At 42.9% G+C, this 26464-nt stretch overlaps 1 protein-coding gene across 3 annotated transcripts in view; it reads right to left on the reverse strand.

The window, feature by feature from the left end:
• Positions 1-26464, reverse strand: part of LOC121269082 (src kinase-associated phosphoprotein 1-like) — a 369549-nt gene that overhangs the window by 265925 nt on the left and 77160 nt on the right. For all 3 annotated transcript variants that reach the window (XM_041173528.1, XM_041173527.1, XM_041173530.1), the window contains one exon: positions 26160-26285. In XM_041173528.1, the coding sequence (XP_041029462.1) occupies positions 26160-26285 (126 nt within the window). The remainder of the gene's footprint in view (positions 1-26159; positions 26286-26464) is intronic.

The raw sequence follows: 26464 nt of genomic DNA on the forward strand, positions 1-26464 counted from the left end.
AGAGTAAATAAGGAGAAACTGTTTCCAGTAGCAGAGGGATGGTAACCAGAGGACACAGATTGAAGATGACAAGGAGGAAGTGTTCTTTTATTCAGTGAGTTATAACATATACTATAGGAATTCAGAGCGGGATCGACTATTCAGCCCCTCGAGCCTACTCCGCCATTCAATATGATCATGGCTGATCTTCTCCCTCAACTGCATTTTCCCACCCACTCCCCATATCCATTGACTCTGAGACCCCCAAAATCTGTCCATCACAGCCTTAAACACATTCAACAATGGAGCATCCACAACCCTCTGGTGTGGAGAATTCTAAAGATTCAACCCTCTAAGTGAAGAAATTTCTCCTCATCTCAGTCCTAAATGATCCATCACTTATAAATGAGACTGTGCCCTCTTTTAATGGATCCCCCCAATCAGGGGAAACACCCGCCGCCCCAGTGTCAACCCTGTGAAACCCTTTCAGATTCTTGTAGGTTTCAATGAGATTTCAATTTCAGGATTGCGCCACCTGAAAAGGGCAGTGGAAGCAAATTAAATAGTAACTTTCAAGAGAGGGCTGGATAAATACCGGAAAGGGAAAAATTTACAGGGCTATGGGTAGAAGGCAGAGGAGTGGGATTAATTGGGCTAGTTTCACCAAAGAGCTGGCACAGGTATGATGGGCCAAATGGCCTTGTTCTGTGCTGTATCATTTTAAGGCTCTAGGAAATAAAAGAACTGCAGGAAAAAATGAAAACAATATCATGTTCCGTCATGTTGGAAATGGCCCGTTTCCTGAAGGAGCCACAATTCAGAAACATGAAAATGATATCATCTCCTGCCCCCTGTTCCTGTGTCTTTTGCCAATGGCCTTTAATCTTTTCTGAAAATTCATCAGGTCCCAAAGGAACTAGAGGAATAATAACAATTATTTCATAGCTCCTTTTTGGGATTTCAAACAAAATTTGAGCTCTGATACATCAGTGCTGTTCAGGCTTAGCCTGACCACTAAATGAAACAAGAAAGATTCCTCTCCAGGCCTCCAGTGTGGAGCTCAGGGTTTTATTAGATGCTATGGTGGGGATGAAGGAAGAGGAGAAAATAGAGCAAAGCAGCATCACTTAGAAATTTCAATCTGTAAAGTTCATAAAAAGGAATTCAGGATTTAACAACCCATCCAAATTCCGGCACCCCCTCGGCGCCGACCCTCCGGCGCGACAGCTCCCCCTCGGCGCCGACCCTCCGGCGGGACAGCACCACCTCGGCGCCGACCCTCCGGCGCGACAGCTCCCCCTCGGCACCGACCCTCCGGCGCGACAGCTCCCCCTCGGCGCCGACCCTCCGGCGCAACAGCTCCCCCTCGGCGCCGACCCTCCGGCAGGACAGCACCATCTCGGCGCTGACCCTCCGGCAGGGCGGTGTTCGGATATTCATTTGCAGTTATTATATTACAAATGCTTAATCCATGGTGTATTATTTTCTCTGGCTTATCTCGCATTAAAGCAGGATTAAAAAATGTTAAAAAATAACAGGACAATTTGAAAGGCAGTGAATTAGAAAAGGAAGAAATGTTTACACTTTTGACTTAGAAATATGATGATTGCCAGACCAGTCAGACTCACACTCCCATGGAAAATATCAGCAAATACACTGTCTCTCCTGACATACTCAAGGATCCATTTAACCTTTAGCCTAAAACTGATTTTTATCCTGGATAATTCAGGAGTATTCCCTAATGTGCAATCAGGCTGCATTCTACCAGGCACAAGCAGAGCAATTATGTTGATCGCTGCTTACAAATAGGTGTGTGTGTTTTTCAACATGTGTGTGAGAGTGTGAGAGTGAGAGTGGTGTGTGTGAGAGTGTGAGAGAGAGAGAGAGGGAGTGGTGTGTGTGAGAGTGAGAGAGAGAGAGAGAGGGAGTGGTGTGTGTGAGAGTGAGAGAGAGAGAGAGAGTGGTGTGTGTGAGAGTGTGAGAGAGAGAGAGAGAGGTGTGTGTGTGAGAGAGAGTGAGAGAGAGAGAGAGAGGTGTGTGTGTGAGAGAGAGAGAGAGAGAGAGAGAGAGGTGTGTGTGTGAGAGAGAGAGAGGTGTGTGTGTGTGTGTGTGTGAGAGAGAGAGAGGTGTGTGTGTGAGAGAGAGAGAGAGGTGTGTGTGTGAGAGAGAGAGAGAGGTGTGTGTGTGAGAGAGAGAGAGAGGTGTGTGTGTGAGAGAGAGAGAGAGGTGTGTGTGTGAGAGAGAGAGTGGTGTGTTTGTGAGAGAGAGAGAGTGGTGTGTGTGTGAGAGAGAGAGAGAGTGGTGTGTGTGAGAGAGAGAGAGTGGTGTGTGTGTGAGAGAGAGAGAGTGGTGTGTGTGTGAGAGAGAGAGAGTGGTGTGTGTGTGAGAGAGAGAGAGTGGTGTGTGTGTGAGAGAGAGAGAGTGGTGTGTGTGTGAGAGAGAGAGAGTGGTGTGTGTGTGAGAGAGAGAGAGTGGTGTGTGTGTGAGAGAGAGAGAGTGGTGTGTGTGTGAGAGAGAGAGAGTGGTGTGTGTGTGAGAGAGAGAGAGAGTGGTGTGTGTGTGAGAGAGAGAGAGTGGTGTGTGTGTGAGAGAGAGAGAGTGGTGTGTGTGTGAGAGAGAGAGAGTGGTGTGTGTGTGAGAGAGAGAGAGTGGTGTGTGTGTGAGAGAGAGAGAGTGGTGTGTGTGTGTGAGAGAGAGAGAGAGTGGTGTGTGTGTGAGAGAGAGAGAGAGAGTGGTGTGTGTGTGAGAGAGAGAGAGTGGTGTGTGTGTGAGAGAGAGAGTGGTGTGTGTGTGAGAGAGAGAGAGTGGTGTGTGTGTGAGAGAGAGAGAGTGGTGTGTGTGTGAGAGAGAGAGAGTGGTGTGTGTGTGAGAGAGAGAGAGAGTGGTGTGTGTGTGAGAGAGAGAGAGAGTGGTGTGTGTGTGAGAGAGAGAGAGTGGTGTGTGTGTGTGTGTGAGAGAGAGAGAGAGTGGTGTGTGTGTGTGTGAGAGAGTGGTGTGTGTGTGTGAGTGACCGGTGTGTGTGTGTGTGTGAGTGACTGATGTGTGTGTGAGAGAGAGTGAGAGAGAGGGAGAGTATGTGTGAGTGTGAGAATGTGGGGAACTGTCTATGTGAGTGTGTTTGACCGTGTTTGTGGAAGTGACTGACTGCGAGGGTCAGTGTGTGCAGGCCCAGGGTAACCAACCATCTCGTATTTTAAGGGATTGTGCTTTATTTTAACCATTTGTCCAACATCCCTTAAGGAATGCTGAGACCTGCTGAGTTTTTCCAGGTAGTTCTGTTTTTGTTTTGGATTTTCAGCATCCGCAGTTTTTTGTTTTTATCCCTTAAGGAATGTCTTTTGCCCCTTATTTCAATGACAGCCTGTGAGGCACTGAGTCTGTGAGTCTCCTCCTACCTCATAGGCTATAGACTCAGACGTCTACAGCACAGGAGGCGGCCATTCAGCCCATCGCATTAGCGCCGGCCAACAAGGATCCAACTACACCAATCCCATTTTCCAGAGCTTAGCCCAATGCCCTGGAGGCTATGGCAAACGTTGCCTTTTTTTTTGTGTGAGCTCAGACATTGTGGCCATTTTCCATTGGTTGGGGGGGAGGGGGAGGGGGGGGGTGGTGCAGGGGTAGTGTGTGTGTCTGGATCCACCGCACCCCCAACCAAAATCACCCAGTCCCACAGTCAAAGTGTCCCTTATTTTATATTTCCTAAGAGTTGGTCACCCTGGCGTGGACTGAGTTTCACAGGGGAGGTGTTTTTGTTTTGTTTACAACTCCCCCCATCAACCTTTAGAAAAAGCCCCAACTTTGCGAGCTGCCCATGTGTCTACATTCCACCGCGGGCAGCATAATATTCAGGTCAATTGGCTTGTTAACAAGCTCAATTGCCCATGAATGATTATTTTCAAAATGGTAAGCAGGCTGACAATTTTGACCTCCATCCACCTACCGTATTATGGGGGCTAAGTTGGGTGTTGGCAGGAAGGTGGTGGGCTAGTCACCTGTCGTATTTTACATGGCCTGCACCCCCCCTCCCCCCTACGGAAACCTGCCCAGCGGGGGCTGGTAAAATCCAGCCCTGTGTGTTTGTATGAGTAAATGAGCACAAGGTCAGGTTAGCAATCCTCACTGCCTTACAATGACTGAGAGGCTGAATGTGCTGCCCTCTTTCTCCTGGTTTTCCTCCCTTGCTCCGTTTCCTGTTGTCCTTGACGGATGAGGAAACATATATCCCATGATGGGCTGTCCAGACTATTACCATGCATTGCTAGGGGAACCTTTGGTTCAATTTGTAACATTTCTGAAATTCTGTGAAAATCTGGTCCCTCCCTCTCTCTCCTCAATGTAAACTAGCTTTATTCCAGGTACACAGTCCAATCACTCAATCCTGACATATTGGATAATGTCAATTTATGGTGCAGAGGAGATAGGGCAAGACCACAAGAGATTTGGACAAGGGGGGCTCCCTTGGTATCATTTGATCTCATCCTTCTTCAGGCTTTTTCATTTCAGTGTTTAACTGGTAGACAGAGATGCAGTTTCTGAAACATTCATAACCTGCTCATGGTGCCAGGAGCAGACTGCTGCCAGCCAGCAGGGCCTGTGCTCTGCAATACAGGAGCTGCCAGTATAAACAAGTGGAACTGTCTCCCCACGTTAAAGCGAAAGAAAGGAGGAAATTGTATTTATAAAGCACCTTTCACCACCTCAAGGGCGCCCCTAAACTGGAGCCAATGTTGTAATGTTAATTTGCACACAGCACGGCCCCTCCAAACAGACATAATAATGACCATATCATCTGTTTTCGTTTTCTCGAGATATTGGTTGTGGGATTAATATTAGCCAGAACACTGGGGAGCTCTCTCCTGCTTGTTAATGTTGAAATTGTGTTGCAGTAGAATACATGCTTTAAGTTGGTAATTCAGCACAGCTGCCCCTAGTCGGGGAAGGATTAGGGAATCACAGCAAGGGTATATAAACCAGTTCATTCTGAGCATCGGGGAGGAACTGGGACTTTGTTGTCTTGGAAATAATCCTGATTTAAAGGCACAGGCTTAAATTCACATTCATTCTTCCTCAACATAAAATTATTATGCTCTGAACACTGAAATATGGGATTTTTCATATCCATCCAAAGGGGCAGACAATGCCTTGGCTCAATGTCACATCCAAGAGGTGGCACCTCTGACAGTGCAGCACTCCCTCGCTTCTGTACTGGGAGAAATCAGCCTAGTTTTTGTACCTGTGTCTCTGGAGTGGAGAATGCTACTCACAGAGTCACAGCTGACTCCTGCTAAACCTAACAACATTCATTGCCCACATTTTCAAGAGCCTGTAATACTGTCAGCTCCTCAAATGCTAAGCGGATTTTTGCAGGATGGAAGGCAGCAGATCCCAGCAGATCTCTTCTCTAATGTGACAGCACCTTCTGCTGAGTCTAGTGCCTGGGTTTGCTGGTGTTTCTAAACTGCTCTCTTCACGTGGCTAGATAAATTCTCAGCACCAGTAAGAACGCTACAATAATTACACGAGTATTGGCTTTTTCATTCTGCCCATTCCCTAATATCAGGGGAAGATCCGCGTTTTTAAATTTAAAATTTTTTTTTAATTTTTAAACCCTCCCTATTTCTGCAACCTTCTCCAACCTCACAACTGCCTGAGTTCTTTGTGCTCCTCCAATTCTGGCCTCGAGCATCCAGGGTTTCCATCATTCCATCGCTGGCGGTTGTACCTTCAGCTGCCTGGGCCCTAAGCTCTGAAATTCCCTCCCTAAGAATCTCCATCTCTCTATCTTAAGAGGATCCTTAAAACCAATTTCTTTGACCAAGCTTTGGTCACCTCTCCTTATGTCTCATACTGCTGTAACAACCCTGGGACATGTTATTCCATTAAAGGCGTTATATAAATGCAAGTTCTGCTGAATGACCTAAAAAGATGTGAAAACTGATCTGCTGTGGTCTGAGGTGTGGTCCAGGTGGCCCTACTTCATTCAAGGAATATGGATTTTTGGGACTCAGCTTCTGGAGGAATCCCAGAACAGCTCGTCTCCCAGAGATGGTCAAGGCAGGCACTGTCTAAACCAGCTGACAATGAGTGGGTAATTGTCCCCAGTCCTTACCCTGGAAAACAACAAGATCCAGTTTAGGAGAACGCAACTGAAGAAAGAGGCAGATTCTCAAGAGTAAATTAAATAACACTGAGATGGAACAAGTCAGGACCACTGCTGCATTTACATTTCTGAAAATTTGAGAATCTTACCAAATAAGGTCAGCTGTGTCTTAACTCTAATCACCGGTACAGATTTAGATCAAGCGATTTTCAACAACAAATTACTGCTTTTAAAGGTTACTCTGAGATTGGTACATAACCTGGAGTGAGTCTCAGACGGAAATCTAATTGAGGGACTCAGATGGCATCCTAGGAGCCTGAAACTTGAGGATGATGCACCCCAACCCTCAAACGGAGCTTCAGGTTCAGGTTTACGGTATCAACCATGGCTCAGTGGGTAGCACTCCCACCAGACTCACCAGTCATGGGTTCAAACCCCACTCCCCCAACTTGAGCACAAAAATCTAGTACTGAGGGAGTGCTGCACTGTCGGAAGAGCAGTTCTGAGGGAGCTATGCACTACCGAAGAGGCCATTTTTTGGCTAGATGTTAAATGAGGCCTTGTCTGCCCTCCTTAGGCAGATGTAAAATATCCCATAGCCGCTATTTTGAAGAACTTGGGAGTTCTGTCTGGAGTCCAATATTTATCCCTCAATCAACATCATTGCCACATTGCTGTTTGTGGGAGCTTGCTGTGTGCAACAGTGACTACACTTCAAAAATGCTTCCTTGGCTATAAAGAAACTTAGGATGTCCTGAGTTTGTGAATGGCACTATATGAACGTGGGTTCTCTTCTTCTTAGTGCCTCTATGATGCCCCATCCTCTGGAGGTTGGATGCCATAACAACCCTGTGAAGCACTGTGGGACATGTTATTCCATTAAAGGCGCTATATAAATGCAAATTCTTGCTGAAGACCTAAAAAGATGTGAAAACTGATCTGGTGTGGTCTGCATGTCAAAGGGGGACTATGAAGACTGAATATATTTGTGAGCACCATTTCTAATGAATTTATCATCAGATGTAAGCTTTGCTGTTGGTTATTTATTAAAAGGAAGGAAATCAAAAGATTCACAACAAATATACAGACACACAAAACCAACAGGAAAGTTGATTCAACCATGGCTAACAAAAAAAGTTAAAGATCGCATTAAATCAAAGGAAGTGGCTTATAAGGTCACTAGAAAAAATGGTAAACCCAAGGATTGACAGCAATTTAGAATCCAGCAAAGGATGACCAAGAAACTGATGAAGAGAATATGAATGCAAGCTAGTGAATAACAAAGGTGGACTGTAAAAGCTTCTTTAGGTCCATGAAGAGGAAAAGATTAGCGAGGACAAACATAGGTTCATTACAGGTGGAGGAGTAGAATTTATAATGAAGAATAGGGAAATGGCAGAGAAACTAAACAATTACTCTGCGTCTGTTTTCATGGAGGAAGATACAGAAAATCTCCCAGAGATACTTGGGAACCAAGGGACTTGTGGAAATAAGGAACTGAAAGCAATGAGTGTTAATAAAGAGGCAGTAATCGAAAAATTAATTGGATTGAAGGTTGATAAATCCCTTGGACCAGAACCAGATGAGCTATGTCCCAGAGTATTGAAGGAGCTGGCTATAGAGATAGTGGATGCATTGGTGGTCATCTTTCAAAATTCTAGAGATTCTGGAAAGGTTCCTGCAGACTAGAAAGTAGCAAATGTAACCCCATTGTTTAAGAAGGGAAGAAGAGAGAAAACAGAGAACTACAAACCTGTTAGTTTAGTGTCAATAGTGGGGAAAATGTTCGAATCCATAATAAAGGACATGATAGCTGGACACTTAGAAAATAATGATATGATTGGGCAGAGTCACCATGGATTTATGAAGGGGAAATCATGTTTGACAAACCTGTTGGAATTTTTTGAGGATGTTACCTGTAGCATAGATAAAGGAGAACCAGTGGATGTGGTGTATTTGGATTTTCAGAGGCTTTTGATAAGGTCTCACACAGGAGGCTAGTAAACAAAATTAGAGCACATGGGATTGGGGGGTAACATACTATGGATTGAGAATTGGTCAACAGACAGAAATCAGAGTTAGGAATAAATGGGTCATTCTCAGGGTGGCAGGCTGTTACTAGTGGGGTACCACAAGGATCAGTGCTGGGGCCACAGCTATTCACAATCTATATAAATGACTTCAATGTGGGGCCAAATGTAATATTTCCAAATTTGCTGATGACACAAAACCAAGGTGGGAATGTGAGTTGTGAGGAGGATGCAAGGAGGCTTCAAGCAGACTTGGACAGACTGAGTGAATGGGCAAGAACATGGCAGATGGGATATAATGTGAATGAGTGTGAACTTCGTATCCACTTTGGTTGGAAAAACCAAAAGGCAAGAGTATTTTTTAAAATGTTGAGAGGTTGGTATTGATGTCCAAAGGGACCTGGGTGTCCTTGCTCATGAGTCACAAAGTTAGCTGGCAGGTGCAGCAAGCGATTAGGAAAATAAATGGTATGTTGGCTTCATCACAAGGGGATTTGAGTACAGGAGCAAAGATGTCTTACTGCAATTGTATAGAGCCTTGGCGAGACTGTATCTGGAGTATTGTGCACAATTTTGGTCTCCTTACTTCAGGAAGGATATACTTGCCATAGAAGGAGCGCAGCAAAGGTTCACTAGGCTAATCCCAGAGATGGCAGGATTGCTTTTTTAAGGAGAGATTGAGGAAACCAAGCCTGAATTCTCTAGAGTTTTGAAGAATGAGAGATAATCTCATCAAACGTTAAAATTCTTTCAGGGCGTGACAGGGTAGATGTGGATAGGATGTTTCCCCTGGCTGGTGAATCTCGAACCAGGGGCACAGCCTCAGAATAAGTGGTAGGTCACTTAAGACAGAGGTTAGGAGGAATTTCTTCGCTCAGAGGGTGGTGAATCTTTGGAATTCTCTACCTGAGGGCTGTGGAAACTCAATCATTGGCTTTCTGTCTTAAACATGCTCAAAGCTTTAAGAATACTATTGACACCAAGGGATATGGGGATAATGGGGGAAAATGGCATCGACGTAGATGATCAGCCATGATCTGTATGAATGATGGTGAAGGGTTTACAGGCTGAATTATTTATGGCTTTTATTTCCTACTTTCTACATTTATTTGACCTTAGGTAAGTGGCCAATCTTCAAAGAATTATATAGCAGAGAGTGAGGCTATTCAGTCTATTATGCCTGTGCCAGCCAGAGTTATCCAATTAGTCTCACTCCCCCTCCTCCTACCCATAGCCTTGCAGATTTTAAAAACTATCCAATTCCCTTTCGAATGTAATTATTGAATCTGCTTCCACTGTCCTTCCAGATCGCGATGTCAAAAAAATTCTCCTGATTGCCCCTTTGGATCTTTTACCAATTATCAAACTGTGTTTTTTTGCTTACTGACCCTCCTGCCAGTGGAAACAATTTTTTCTATATTTACTCTAAAACTTTTGATAATTTTGAACATCTCTATTTGATCCCCCTTGACCTTCACTGCTCCAAGGAGAACAATCCCTTCTCTGGTCAAAAACATTCAAGCTACTCAACTTTCTTCAGTATCTCTGCTTTCATGACCTTCCCATCATTCCTCACCAACTCAGAAGTAAAGTTTGACTAACAGCATGCTAGTGTCACTGAAATCAACCCAATACACAAAGATATATTGCATCATTCCTCAGCTAAATATAATCATCCTCCAACTCTATGACTCATTAACTCAACAGGGACTGATAATAAGTAAAGCAGACTGCCTGAAAATGAACATTTTCTCCTTGGCATTTATAGACAGTGAAAGATAACTACATCTAACACCAGGTTTAGCAGCCTCAATCTCGTTTTGATTGAAAACCTGCCTTAACACTGTTCAGTGATTTCAGATCACGACCTCCACTCCTATGTTCTCAGACAGCTGATGCTGCTAATGGTTCTGCTATTGCCATTTACACCTCCTCTGCACCTACCCTTTGTTTCCCCACTTCTTCACCCCCTTTTTCCCTTGCTGCGTCATCCCTTTCGGCATTAAAAGGTCTCACCACTTCCGTCCCAACACAAGCCTTTCCTTGTGTTCTTTCCTACCTCACCATCCCCCTTTTGTGCCTCTTACCTGCTCATAATGTTTTCAATATCCAACTTCATCTAGTTGGAATGAAAAGTCATCAACATGAAATGGTAACTGTTTCTCTCCCCTCGACCGCTACCAGACATCCTGATCATTTCCAGCGTTGTGTGTGTTTTTTTTAATTCTTTCATGAGATGTGGGAATCGCAGCAAAGCTAAAATTTGCTGCCCATCCCTAATTGCCCTTGAACTGAGTAGCTTTTTAGGTCATTTCAGAGGGCAGTTAAGAATCAACCACATTGCCGTGGGTCAGCAGTCACATGTACAGCAGACTGGGTAAGGACAGCAGATTTCCTTCCCTAAAGGACATTAGTGAACCAGATAGGTTTTTTAGGACAACCAATGATAATTTCATGGTCATCATTACCGAGATTAGCTCTATATTCCAGATTTATTAACTGAATTCAAATTCCAAAAGCTGCCGTGGTGGGATTTGAACTCTGAACTCATGTCCCCAGAGCCAGGACCTCTGGATTACCAGATATGCACTACACCACCATCTCCCCTTTTATTTCAGATTTCCAGCATCTGGAGCATTGTTTTTGTTAATGAGTTTTTGCTGCTACTTTCACCCCTGACCTCACTCCCACTCATCCCAAAGGAGTTAAACTCCTCCTGGGCAGTGGGTCCTGTGTGAGAGCCAGCAGGCAATCCAACCATTGAAGCCATCGCTGCCAAGGCTAGTCAGTCTACAGCCAAAGATACCATACATCTCCCAAATGGAGGGGGGCAGGAAGAGGGGGAGATAATTGGAAAACAAAATCAAGAGCAAAAGCCCCCCCAATGACAAATTCTTAGCCAATCTCTGATCTGCCATTGACTCCTGAACAAAGATTAGGATGCTCCTCAATCTCTAAACTCACAGCTAAGGAATTGGCCAGTGGATAAGGTATGATGTGTAGCTGACTGCTGACCACCCCTAGAGGCATCGTCATATGACCCTTCTACCTACATTTGCTGCTCCCCCACCCACACCTTTGCCATTGGTCACCTGACATGTTCATCTTCCTAATGTCCCATCTTCCCACTGCCAAATGGAAAACAAATTCTTTGTTATGCAATTGAAGGATTCTTGACTGTTAAACAACCTTTTCTCCTTCTTTCCAATATTTGTTTTTTATGAAGAACAAACAATAGTAGTCAACAAAAATGGGAAAAGATTTAAAGGAAAAACACCCCAATGCTGTTCCTCCAGTCCAGAAGATCGATTTTTAATGATTAGGGCAATCCTGATCAGGAGAATTGGCAACCCCTCCTGCTATATCTATGGAACCGAACACCAGGGTGAATTGTGCCTTAAGGGGAGTAGAGAAAAACGCAAAAATATTTTAAAAAGTAATCAATCAGACAAGGCTGACTTTATCCCAAGCAGTTTCTCTTTGTTCTGGGATGCATTTTAGCTCACCTGCAAATCACAGCCCATGAATAATTAGTCTGGTCTTCACTGGCGTCACTTAAGAGATTCTGCAATGAATTAATTAGTACTCGGGAGAGGAATGTCAATTATTTTGTTTGCGGGCAGAAGAAGTTGGTTAGACACAGCAACTCAGGCTTGGCAAGGCATTGACGCCTCAAGCAGAATAGGGGAGAAAACTGATGAGGGAATTAAAGAGAATGGGGCTATATTCAGGATAGAAGACGTTACTGCAAAAGCAAAATGCTGGAAATCTGAAATAGAGAAAGAAAACGCTCAAAATCAGCAGGTCAGACAGAATCTGTGGAGAAAGAAAGAGAGTTAATGTTTCAGATCAACGATTTTTGTCAGAATTCTGTTTCTCCCCTATGGATGCTGCCTGACCTGCTGAGTATTTTGAACATTTTCTACTTTTATAGGAAGATGTCAGTCCCAGATCTGATGAAAAGTTCTCAGTTGATGCTTACTGATTTACTGGACAATTCCAACGTTTTATTTCTGTTGTGTGCAATAAAGAAGTGTTGTTTCCCCAACAAGCTGAAATCTTTTAATACAGAATTGTGACAACAACAATGATTTAGAATGATTTTAATGTCTTGCGTAACTTTGCACATGGTACTGAGAGAAAGAGGGAGGGAGACAGAGACATAGCGGGAGAGAAAAAGAGATTATAATATATATATATATATATATATATATATATATATAGATAGAGAAAGAGAGGATAAAATTAGAGACAAAGATTAATAGAAAGAGAAAGAAGAATTGGAGTGAGAGAGAGAGAGAGAGAGAGAAAGAAACAGACATGCACGGGCAGAGAGACAATGAGACAGACTGACACGAGGGGAGAGACAGACAGATACACAGCAAGAAAAAGAACACTTGACAAAAATGCAAAAAGAAGAAAAAATTTAAAATCAATCATTTATAATGAAGCGGATTTAATTGCTCCTTAAAATCAATTCCTTGCAGTCACCCAGCATTGTAGAGATGTACACCTTCGCGTTCTGCACTAGCAAGCTGTCACGCCTATAGAATCTCCATTTATATTGTGAACAAAGCTTTGGGGCACCCAAGCAGTAATTGAAATTCCATTAATCTAATGCAGCAAAGTCCAATACAAAAAAAAATCAAAACCTCATCTAACATGGTACCTGGTAACGATAACCTTTGGATGAACTCTTCCTTTTAGTGTAGATCCAGTTATGGTTCTGTCATTAGTCAGTGCAGTGGACAGCCAGGAGGCAGATTAGTGACACCGGGCCTGTGATTTTTTGCCAATCTTCCCTCTTATTTAAGGGGGGAGGTGGGGGTGGTGGTGGGGTTGTAATTTACACAATCTATTTACCATTCCGCAACCTAGTAAGGTTCTTCTGTCATTACATGTAAAAGGGTTTTGTCTATGAAAAAAATAAAAGGGACCCTCAACGCAGAGGCGTGGGTGACTTGCAATCAGAAATGTGACTAATGTGTCTCAGTTTCCAAGTATTCATTGCACTCTCTCCACAATGTGAGACGAAGTCACGGCCATAGGGGAGGGGAGGGAGGGTCGAAGAGGGTCTTCAGGGAATTGCATGAACTTTTGAACCAGTGTTGAACATCCTGAGCCCAAGCTGCTGTGAGTTTAATACGGCCTGGATTGAATCTATTAGCATGGGGAGGGGAGGTTGGTGAGAATAGCACTCCAAAGCTAATTTTGCACCGACTGCATACTTGGATAGACAGTTTGTAGTTTTAACTATGCATTGAATCCCTGGCTGGTTTGTGACTTACTACTGACGTGCCATTTGAGATGCTTTTGTTCTACATGCAACACTGATGAACAGTTGAAATAATAATCTACAAATAAAGGCAATTTTAAACATGCCATTGTGGGAGCGATTAAGAAGGCAATTGTAGAATTTGAAAAGATGTCTAGTATCACTTCCTCAGGCTCTGTACTGTGGAAGCTAGTTTGTACCACTTGTCCAACAATCTATTATGTATGAGAAGTTGTGCATGAGGTTATATTATTGGCAAGGTTACACATGCACAGGATGTAACATTTCCCAATAGTCAGACATAAATAATTTGCCGATATTCATTAACAGACCAATATGCACAAGAGAATCATGGAAACATATGCCCATTCAGCCCATCGTACCTATGCTGGCTCCTTGAAAGAACTGGCCAATCAATCTCACTCCCTTACTCTCCCTAGTGATACGTTGAGCAGTGAGAAAGAGTCTAAATGGAATACACTGCCTGCACAAATACAGACCCAAAAAGTGAATTAGGAAAATTAAGTTCCAATTAGAGATTCTAGTAAAATCCAACAACAACTTACACTTATATAGTGCCTTTAATAAAGTAAAGGCACTTCATAAGACCATTATCAGAGAGAATTTGACAACAACCACATGAGAAAACATTAGGATATGTTGCTGAAAGCTTGATTAGAGGTAAGTTTAATTAAGTATTTTAAATAAGCATCTTAAAGGAGAGAGAGACAGAGAGGGGAGAGGGAGGAGGGGAGAGAGAGAGAGGGAGGGAGAGAGGGAGAGAGGGAGAGAGAGAGAGAGAGATTTAAGGTGGGCATTCCAGAGATAAGTGCCTAGGTAGCTAAAGGAACAACAGCCAACTGGTACAGCAATGAAAATCAGATGTGTGTCTATGTTAATATATATATATTTATTATAAATAGAAAAAACAGGCTGACAATTTTAGCTCCTTTGACAGATAAACCTCAAGCTTGCAACTCCTGACCATTGATGCCATAAAATAACGACATTACACTATATCCAAAACATCTAAAATACCATTCAATGTCAATTTTAACCTACTAAAAATTAAAGCTGTACTAAAACCACTCAATTTGGCAAAGCAAAATTAACACGCGAAATAAACGCTGAAAACTGGAATACACAAGATCTTCAGTATACAGCAAAATGTTCAAGTTTAAACAATTGAATAAAGCACTGCATTCATGAAGTTGTATTGAACAGGTTACTTGCAAAATTCCAAGTATTTATAACAATGATTGGTACCTTGTTTAATTAAGTGCATATATCAATATTCCTTCATTGTCACTGGGTCAAAATCCTGGAACTCCCTTACTAACAGCACTGGGGTGTACCTACACCGCATGGACTGCAGTGGTTCAAGAAGGTTGCTCACCACCACCTTCTCAAGGGTGATTAGGGATGGGCAATAAATGCTGGCCCAGCCAGCCCACATCCGTGAAAATGTTTTTTTAAAAGTCCACAAATTAGCAAACCCGAGATTTCCAACAATTAGAAAGACATGGACAGGTACATGGGAACACCATCATGTCCAAATTTCCCCCCAAGTCACTCATCAACCCAAGGACATGTATTGGCCGTTCCTTTACAGCTGCTGGGTCAAAATCCTAGAACACCTGACCCACAGCACAGTGAGTTCACATATGCCACAGAGGCGGCAACAGTTCAAGAAGGTGGCTCACTACAACCTTCGAAACATACGACCATACGAACAAGGAGCAAGAGTAGGCCATTCGGCCCCTCGAGCCTGCTCCACCATTTAATAAGATCATGGATGATCTGATAGTAATCTCAAATCTGCATCCTGCCTACACCTGATAATCTATCACCCCTTTGCTTACCAAGAAGCTGTTCACCTCTGCCTTAAATTATTCGACAGCCTTTTCAGGAAGAGAGTTCCAAAGAAGAACGACCCTCAAAAAAATTACACTTCATCCCCATTTTAAACGGGCGACCCTTTATTTTTAAACAGCAACCCCTAGTTCTAGATTCTCCCACAAGAGGAAACATCCTCTCCACATCCACCCTGTCAAGACCTTTCAGGGTCTTATATGTTTCAATCAAGGGCAACCAGCAAATAGGGAATAAATGTTACCCTTGCCAAGGATGCCAACATCCCATGAGGGAATTTTTTTTTGGAAAGTATATTTACATGTTCAATCTTATTTCAGATCTTGCTGTGGTCATGCCTTCTAATAATTCTACCAGCTGACAGGATCTAGAGTCAATAATTATTGTTTATTAGTTTAAATTATGTTCTATTAGAGTGCAATTATATAGCACTCTGCATTACTGCACAGTAGGTTTGTCTTAACAGCAGTACACATCGTGCAACATAACTGCAAGCTCATCACTGTCAATCCACAATTCATTGTGGAGACAGGTGGTAATCATACACTGGAAAAATGTCCCAAGGTGGTCCACAGAATCAGACAAAAGCTGGCCGAGCGAACAGAGGAAATATTACAAGAGGCGACAAAAATGAACAAACTTACGTGAATATCGTGCCCTTCACAGGATGTCTTAAAGCGCTTTACAGCAAAATGTTTTTTTTAAGGCTTAGTAACTTGTTATGCAAGAAAATTCGACAGCCAATTTATACACAGCAAGGCCCCACAGGTAAATGTGGATTGAGATTGAGACAGATGACCAGATAATTTGTTTTAGGAGTCATTGGTTGAGGGGTAAGTACTGGCCAGGACACCAGGAAGAACTCCCCTGCTCTTCTTTGAATTAGCATTATGGGGTATTTTACATAAATCTGAGGCGGTAATTGGGACTTCTGTGTAATGGTTACTTGGACAGTGCAGCACCCCCTCAGTACTGGCACTGAGAGTGTCTACCTAGATTAGGCGGGAGATGGTACAGCCGAGCTTGTGATTCCTCATATTCCAAGCTCTCAATCTTTGCTTTGCATCCTGCTTTGGATCATTTAGGAAGCAGCTCTCCATAGGGAGTGATTAGGAGAAAAATCAGGAAAAGAAGTGGCCTACGCCAGTGGGGAACAGTTGCAGTGGTCTTGGGTCTGCAGGCCAGGAATCCAACCACACTTGCTGCAAATACATGGAAAGGAATATAGCAGGGTCAGAAACAGCTGGCTGAAGGCCACTGAAATGTGATTCAAAGTGCTTATTCCCTGAAGAGGGAATCACTTCCAAAACAATTTATTCACGCTTATTACTCATCCTAAAAGTTGTACATTGCTCATTGATCCAGTTTAATAATTAGACAGTGCAATTATATATTAAAATATGGATTAAAAAAGGGCCATGGGTCATTGTTAAGATGTTCCTCAGAGCAGAGAAATCATGATGTAGTAAGGAACACCACTATTTTTTCCTCTTTAATAATCTGGCTTTTTGTTACTTTTTCTTTCCCCCAAAAAAGTACAAACAAAAAAATTTAAAAATGTACTTTTTCCTTCCACCTCTGTTTCCTTTTAAAAAATTTCATTCATTTCCCAATAAATCTTTTAGATTGGCCTCCAAGGATTACACCAGGTTTCTTTGGAAGTTAATTTTTCCCCCCTCTCAGTACCATAAAATTAAACCAATTAATTTTAGTTTAAAGGCAAAATGGGAAAAAAAAGTGACCTTGTTTTAACCCTCCATACACCACACTGACACCAGCTCAGGGATACCCACACTTTGCAGTTTTAAACTGTTTTGAGAAGATTCTATCTGCACTGCAGTCACTGCAGCTAACTACTGATGCAGTAAAACAGTGGAGAGGTTTGGGGACACATTCTACAAAAGCACTGACTGTTGAAAAGATAAAACTGCCATGGCCACAAGCAATAGAAGGGCATCATTGTAATCTTAACAAGGGCTAATTATCCATCAGAATTCCCAACCTAGCCCTTCCCGACAGAAGGTGCTGGATCATGCTGCTGGTCACTCATTTCTAGAGACCTTCCTTCGCTTTGAACATATGGGCTTTGTCTTCATGTGCCAGGCAAGACAGAGATGTTTGCATTCACATATCTGCACCATCACTAACGCTGTCTATTTCCACTTCCATAACATTATTCAACTCTGCTATGTCGGAGCTCTTCTTCTGCTAAAAGCCTCGGTACCTCTGGCCTCAACGATTTCAACACACTCCTGGCCAACCTCCCACATTTCACCCTCATTAAAACTGGAGTCCATCCAAACTCTGCTGCCCTTGTAAGTGCCATCACCCCCATGCTCACTGGCCCATGCTTCCAGTTAGTTAAGCAACACCTCAATTTTTGAATTCTCACCCTTGTTTTCAAATCCCTCCATGGCTTCTCCCCCTCCATAACTCTAATCTGCACCAGACCCTACAGCCCTCAGATCCCTGCACTCCTCGTGTTTCCCCAATTTTAATCACTCAACCATTGGTGGCCATGTCTTCAGCTGCCTTGGATCCAAGCTCTGGAGCTTCCTCCCTAAACCTCCCTACGACATTTCCTCCTTTAAGGCATTCCTTAAAACCTAACCCTTTGACCAAGCTTTTAACAGCCTGCCCAAAAAGCATTTGCTACATCTTGGTGTCAAATTTTGTTTGATAGTGTAAGTTTAAAACTTAAACTACTAACCCCTTGGTAACCCATCTCTTCATAAGAGTTGTAAAACCTCATTAAAAATGCACGTACACAAACAGGGCTCCAGGCTTCCTGGCACTCAGCTCACAAAAATCTCTAAAATAAAACTAAAACCAGGCTTCACCTTACTTAACACCCAAATACAAAATATAAATTAAACTTAAAGCTATATATTGTTCCTAACCATTTCTCTGAAGCACTTTGGGGTGTTTTAGTACTTTAACAGTGCTTTATAAACACAAGTTACAGGGAATGGGAGGCAAAGTGGTAATGTTACTGGACTAGTAATCTAGGAGGCCCAAACTAATGTCCGGAGACATGAGTTCAAATCCCATCAAGGCAACTGGGAAATCTAAATTCCATGAATTAATAAATTGGGAAGAAAATGCTTGTCTCATTAATTATGATCATGAAACTACCAGATTGATGTAAAAAGTCCATCTGGTTTACTAATGTCCTTCTGGGGAGAGGGGGTGGTTGTGGAGGAAGGAAGATGGAAGGGAATCTGCCATCCTTACCTGGTCTGGCCTATATTTGACCCCAGATCCACAGCAATGAGGTTGACTCTTAATTGAACCTAACAAGCCACTCAGTTCACTACAAACAAATCATAGCTGTGTGAGAGTGCGCGAGATTGTGTGTGAATGTGCGCGTGTACCTACACCACATGGCAGATATCAACGACAAGGTTCAACACTGCCTTCAATGTGCTAGCGCAGCCTTCGACTGCCTGAGTAAGAGAGTACTTGAAGATCAGGACCTCAAACCCGGCACCAACCTCATGGTCTACAAAGTAGTAGTGATACCCGCCCTCCTATGTGGCTCAGAGACATGGACTATGTACAACGGGCACCTCAAAACTCTGGGGAAGTACCACCAGCGCTGCGTCTGCAGGATCCTGCAAATCCATTGGCAGGATATACGCACCAACGTCAGTGTTCCTGCTAAGGCCAACATCCCCAATGTCGCAGCATTGGCCACACTCGATAAGCTCCGCTGGGTGGGACACATTGTCTGCATGCCTGACATGAGACTCCCGAAACAGGCGCTCCACTCGGAATTTTGATACAGAAATCGAGCCCCAGGAGAGCAGAGGAAATGCTTCAAGGCCGCCCTCTAAGCCTCCTTGAAAAAGTGCAACATCCCAACCAACATCTGGGAATTCCTGGCCCAAGACCACCCGAAGTGGAGGGAAAGCATCCAGGAAGGAGCTGAACACCGAGTCTCTTCGCCAAGGGCTAGCGGAAGCCAAACGTCAACAGCGAAAGGAACGCGTGACAACCTGGGCACCCCACCCACCCATTCCCCCTACCACCATCTGACCCACCTGTGACTGAGACTGTAGGTCATGCATTGGACTCTTCAGTCACCTGAGAACTCATTTTTAGTGTGGAAGCAAGTCATCCTCGATCCCAGGGGATAGCCTAAGAAGAAGACACCACCTAGACCAAAGTGGCTCAAGAAGGCAGATTGCTACCACCTTCTGAAGGACAATTAGGGATGGCCTGGGTGAGGTTACGAAGGGAGGAGGGACAAGGCTATGGAGGGATTTGAAAGCATGGACGAGAATTTAACAGTTTAAAATCGTTCGAGGGTGTATTTCAGTGAGCAAGGGGCGGGTGACGGATGAATGGGACTAAGTGCGAGTTAGTGTACACAAAGTGTTTTGGATGAGATCAGATTATTGGAGGTTAGAAGGTGGGAACAGCTAACCTCAGCAAAGGCCATCCATCAAACATGATACAACACCGGTATGGATGGATCATAACAATTCTAGGCAGTACAATCAGACAATTGCATTTACACCTCAGTGTTTTTACAATTTTCAAATGCTGTTTGTTGAATTTGCATGTGATAGTTAATCCAAGTTAAACCTCTCAGCAAACCTCAGCATTTTAGGAGATTGAACTGCAGCACAAAGTAATTAAGCTTAATTTATTGGTTAAGTTTATTCTTACAGCTCTTTGAGTTTCTGTCAGTATTAAGACAGCTATAATCTGTCTGTCCTACCTATTACAATAAACATTTTGCAAAGTGGCTCTCACCTCCACAGTCATTACTCCCTTTAATGAACAACAGTGAAACAAAAAGCATTATCTCTGTCAGTATGCAGGCCACACACTGCACTAAAGGTGCCTTGAAGTTGTAGCAAGGCAGATGAATCTTACTGAAACTTAAAAGATTTTGCGTATTTCTGTCTCTTCTTGTGAATTTGCGCTAGTTAAGGTGAGGAATGATAGGCCTGGGGGATGGAACACTTTCTTCTTTGATGTCTCCTGGTATTGTCAACACAAAGCACTCCCACTTGAGTAATGTTGTAGTCAGAAGCAGAGCATAGCTCCCTCTAACCTCAAAATCTGCTTCAGTCCTAATCTCAGAAGAGCATGTGGCATCTGCACCCTAGCCCACCACCCCTGCACAGCTGCCATCCTGTGCCCTGTCTGAATAAGATCCCAGTTAAGGGCCTCTTCTGCACAGTGAGATTCTGTGATTCTGAGAGTCAGAAGGTTTCCGGTTCATGGATTTGAACATAAAAATCAAGGCTGGCACTCCCAGTGCAGTGCTGAGGGAGAGCTGCACTGTTGGCATTGCTGCCTTTCAAATGAAACATTAAACTGAGGAAAGAAAACCTGTCCTCTCAGGTTTTCATAAAAGATCTCATGGCAATATTTCAAAGAACAGCAGGGGAGATTGTCCAGGCCAATATTTATCCCTTAAAACATCACTAAAACAGATGATCTGGTCATTATCAAATAGCTGTTTGTGGCTGTGAAATGCTTTGAGCTATCCAGTGGTCATGAAAGACACTATTTAAATGCAAGTTTTTTTAAAGCACTCAGTAGGAGGGAAAATGTGGTGTGCAGCACTAGAAAAAACTTTGCATTACCATAGCACCTTTCACAATATCAGGATGTCTCAAAAAGCTTTACAAAGACCAGTCATTATGGTAATGTAGGAAATGCAACAGCAAGATCCCACAAGCAGCAATGTGATAATGATCAGATGTTGCTTGAGAAATAAATATTGGCGAGGACATCAGAGAGAACTACCCTGTTCTTTGAATTGTGCCATGTGATCCATTACATCCACCTGAGAGTGCAGACACTTAACACTATTTGGCCCAAGTCAATTTTACTCAGAGTTCTTATAGCCAACAGATATGGTGCACACCCATCACAGTCTGTGCTTTGTCAAGGGTGTCAGCTTTGGCTCAGTGCTAACACTCCCACCTCAGTGTCAGAAGGTCATATGTTCAAACCCCACTTGAGATTTCAGCACATAATCCAGGCTGACACTGTCAGAGGTCCCACCTTTCCAGTGAGACAAAACTGAAACCTCATTTGGCCTCTCAGGTTGATGTAAAAGATCCCATTAGCAATTTTGGCCCGGTCAATATTTATCACTCATAAAAATAGCACAAAAACTCATTAATCGGGGCAGTCATCTCATTGCTGGAAGCTTGCTGTGCACAAACTGGCTGCTGTATTTCCCTACATCACATTAGGCAAAAGCACTTTATTGGGTGACAGAAACTTGCAAGTCCTTTCCTTTAAAGGCCCAGAGGTTCCCAAGTAAACAGGTTTTCAGAAACTCAGTTGAATTCTGATAGGCTGTGGGGTTAATTAGCACAAAAACTTTGCAGTGTCATACCAAGGGACAACTTGAAGATCTGTACACCGACTGAGGCAACAACTGCTATCCAATCATAGGACATAGGCTCTTATAGCTCAGGAGGAGTCCATTTGGCCCATTTTCCCCGTGCCAGCTCTTTGAAAGAGTTATTTAATTAGTTCCACTCCCCTGCTCTTTCTCCATAGAGGTGTCATTTTTTTTTCCATTTCAAGTATTTATCTAATTCAAAATGATTCCACCTTCCTTTCAGGCAGCTTGTCCCATCAGATCATAAAGACTTGCTGCGTAGCCAAATAAGGAGAAATTGTTATCTGCCACCCCTGGTCACAGGGCGAGTCCTTAGCTGACCTACACAATCAAACCAGCTTTACTTTTCTGCCCCATGTGCAGATTTCTTTGGGGGGAAAATGTATAAAGAACCAAGAAATGACTGAGTTCTTTCAGTCAGTCTTTCCGGATGAACTCACCCAGTTTTCACACCACCTACCACCTCATGTAATGCCACAGAACCATGTCACAAAGCAGCAATGAGAACTCTCAGTATACTGCATGCACTAATTCTTGTGTTCAAAACCATTTTCCCATGGTTTAATTAGCTTCAGCACCAAGGATTTTTTTTAAAACTCTTTATTTAAAAGCCCCAAGGGTGAACTATGAGGACAGTTTCTTAAAAGTTAATTTCTAATTAAATGTCACATTTTGTAGATTAAGGTAATTATGTTTGAACTTTGTCATTACTTCATTTTTTTCCAGTATTAATTTTAGGTGATCATTTCAGATGCCACCTTTTTCCCTCTCTCTCCAGGATTCAATTTACAAAAATGAGTAAATCCACCATTTAAACAGATGGGGCTGCTGAAACCAAGTGAATTGGGGGTTATTAATTAGAAATGGTGGTTATTAGAATACTTCAAATATGAGTTTTACATTTAACACCTTTCCTGTGACCTTGAGCAACAGCAGGAGTATATCCTTAGCACTGAAAACCTGCTCTCCTGCTCTCTTATGCACCGTCTCTTACCCTAGCTCAATTGTGGAGTCCTATTAAGTCATGGTATTATGGGTTTACAGAACAAAGGTGGATAGATGGAGTTAAGATACAGATCAGCCATGAATGGGGGACAGTCTCAAGAAGCTGAATGGCCTCCTCCAGTTCCGAGGCAGACTATAACTGGCCAATCTCAAATTAATGCCTTGGGTCATACACGTTCACACCAACCATTTGAGGTCACCTGGATGACAGATGTGGGAAATGCAAATGTAATGTCGGTGCTGTTGAAAGGGATTTTGCTCAATATTTGGTGTTTGCATATCTGGTTTCCTATTGCATTTAGAAAAGGCATTCTCTCTCGCATTCTCTCTCTCTATCTTTAGGACTTGCTTGTCAAACAATAACCCTGGCCAAGAGCATGAGCAGATTTTTTGTCATAAGCCTCCACAATTACCTGAAGTTGCTCCTTGGTCCAGGTTCAGTGCCATCAACCTCATCTCATCACTTTGTATTTCCTCCTTCCCACCATGACAAAGAATCCGCACTCACTCAACATCGGCTGCAACAGCAGCAACAATTCCAACAATGAAATTCTTTTACATAGAGAGACTAGAGATATTGTAGTTGTTCTCCTTAGAGTGGAGATGGTTAAGGGAAGATTCAATAGCAGGGTTCAAAATTATGAATAGTTAGGGAGAACTTGTTTCCACTGGCTGGAGGATTTGTAACCAGAGACCACCAAATGTAAGATAGTTGTCAAAAAACTGAGAGGCTGCTTCCCTTGGATGGTGAGTCTAGAACTAGGGGTCTCAGCAAGCGGTCGATCATTTGGGACTGAAGTTAAGGGAAAATTCTTCACTCAGAGGGTTGAAAATCTTTGCAGGCAACTGTGGACTGTCAGTCATTGTGTATATTTAAGATGGAGATTGATCGACTTTTTGACATTGAGGGAATCAATTAATGTGCGGAAAAGGCAGGAAAGTGAAGTTGAAGTAGAAGTTCAGCCAAGATTTTATTGAATGGCAAGTTCGAGGAGCTATACAGCTTACTCCTATTTCTTATCTTGTGTTCTTAAGACAAGGCTATAATAAGCAAAGACAGATGTAACCTTAACACACCTGTAAAAAAAAGGACTTCAGAGACAATCTCAGAAAATTATTAGAACTAAAAGCTGACAAGTCCCCAGCTCCTGATGGACTTTATCCTAGCATCTTAAAAAAGTGGCAGCTGAGATTGTAAATGCGTTGGTTTTCCAAAATTCCCTACATTTTGGAAAGATCCCATCAAATTTGAAAATAACAAATGTGACTCCTCTATTCAAGAAAGGAACGAAAAAGAAAGCATGAAACTACAGGCCAGTCAGCTTAACATCTGGCCTAGAGAAAATTGCTGCAAACTATTATTAAGGATGTTCTAGCGGGACATTTGAAACATCTCAATGCAATCAAACAGAGTCAACATGGTTTTATGAAAGGGAAATCACGTTTGATGAATTTATTGGAGTTCTCTGAGGAAGTAACAAGCAACATGGCTAAAGGGGAACCTGTGGATGTGTTGTACTTAGATTTCCAGAAGACATTTGACAAGGTGCAACAAAAGGTTACTATGCAAAATAAGGGCTCATGGTGTAGGGGGTAACATATTAACAATGATAGAGAATTGGTTAGCCAACAGGAAGCAGAGAAGAGGGATAAATGGGTCATTTTCAAGATGTGACAAGTGGAATGCCACAGGGATCAGTGCTGGGGCCTCAGATATTTACAATTTATATCAATGACTTGGATGAAGGGACCGAATGTATGATGGCTAAATTTGCTGATCACACAAAGATAGGTAGGAAAGTAAATTGTGAAGATGACATGAGTTTGCAAAGGGACACAGATAGGTTAAGTAAGTGGGAAAAATAATTTGGCAGATGGAATATAATGTAGGAAAATGTGAACTCTTCCATTTTGGCAGGAAAAATAGTATATTATTTAAATGGAGAGAGATTGCAGAACTCTGAGATACAGAGGGATCTGGGTGTCCTGGTACATGAATCAGGAAAAGTTAGTATGCAGACACAGCAAATGATTAGGAAAGCAAATGGAATGTTGTTGTTTACTACAAGGGGAATGGAGTATAAGAGTGGGAATGTTTTGCTACAGTTATAAAGGGTGTTGGTGAGACCACACCTAGGAGTACTGTGTACAGTCTTGGTCTCCTTATTTAAGGAAGGATGTAAATGCATTAGAAGCTGTTCAGAGAAAGGTCACTCGACTGATACTTGGGAGAAAAGGTTAGACAGGCTGGGCTGTATCCATTGGAGTTTGAAAGAATGAGAGGCAATCTTATTGAAACTTGTCAGATCCTGAGGGGACTTGACAGGGTGGATGCTGAAAGGACATTTCCCCTTGTGGGAGAGACTAGAGCGAGGGGACACAGTTTAAAAATAAGAGCTCTCCCTCATTAAGGGAGATTAGAAGAATTTTTTCCTCTCAAAGGGTCGTGAATCTTTGGAACCCTCTTTCCCCAGAGAGCAGTGGAGGCAGGGTCACTGAATATTTTTAAGGCAGAGGTAGATAGATTTGACTAACAAGGAAGTCAAAGGTTATTGGGGTAGGTGGAATGTGGAATTGAGGCCACAATCAGATCAGCCAATCAGATCAAATGGCAGAATAGGCTTGAGGGGCTGAACGACCATCTCCTGCTTCTAATTCGTATGTTTGCATAGGAGGACAACTACAACTCACATAAACTGGGCTCATGTTCTTTTTACTCCTAGGTCAATTTTTCCACTATAGGAATGCTGGCAACCTCAGACACAAGTCTGCCTTGATTGGCTGGGCCCTCTTAGCATAAACAAGCCCAGGCTTCAGGAAGCTAGACCAACCCAGACTGACTGAAGTGCCAAATGTACAATTGCACTGTTGTGGTAAGGCAGTGTCAGCTTCTAATGAACATGGGGAAAACTAATCCCCTTATGTTTGGTCTCTGGATAGAAAGAGACCAGTTTTCCAGATCCAGTATAAAGTAGGGAGGGAAAGGAACCATTATGCGAGAGAGAGAGAGATGGAAACATTTACGTCACTGTCCTGGAATTGCACATAATTGATAAATAGTCATTCTTTGCTATTTCTCAGATCAAGAAACATTTTCCAAACTAATATTGACAGCAAACATCAATTTAGTTATTTGGAGACAAATGAATGATGCCCAGTGTTAGAAAAAAGACCAGACCTGGCCATTAAGGCAGATTATCAATCGATTATTCTATTCCCCTCCCTGCAAAACAATTCAGGTCTGAGGATATCCCATTGCTTAATTTCCACTCCCTTCTCCCGCCTCATGGAGGTGACACGTCACAGCTTTCCTGGAACCAGTCCAGAAAGCTTCAGAGTTGCTGCTATCTCTCCATGCCCCTCCCGTTAACAAAGATAAACATCCCTTAACTCTGCTGCTGACAGCCAGTTTCTTATCAGGCTCCTGGTAGATCAGCATCAAACAGCACACAAGGTTGAGACCGCACAGCCAGATTCACATACTGATGTGAGGACAGAGAGAAAAGAAATTCTACATACCTTCATCCTGGTTATCGGAGGCCACTGAAATACTGTCCGAGAGCCCTGATGGAACATGGCTCAAACTCTGGCTATCATCAGAACTGTCCTCATGTCTTGATCCCAAGTAGGAGTCAGCAGATTCTCCTGTCCAACAAAAAGAGGAACAAAAAAAAAGTGAATTAAAAACTTTACACTGAACAAGTCGAGAGATTCAAATAACGAACAGAATAAATCTCAATAATTGGGTATCTCGAACTTTTCATGAGTAGTTGCAGAGCAGTTTGGGGTGTTATTATTAACAGTTACCAGCCGGGGAGTGTCAT

The sequence above is a fragment of the Carcharodon carcharias genome, chromosome 23 (genome assembly GCF_017639515.1).
Source record: "Carcharodon carcharias isolate sCarCar2 chromosome 23, sCarCar2.pri, whole genome shotgun sequence".
Lineage (NCBI taxonomy): Eukaryota > Metazoa > Chordata > Chondrichthyes > Lamniformes > Lamnidae > Carcharodon > Carcharodon carcharias.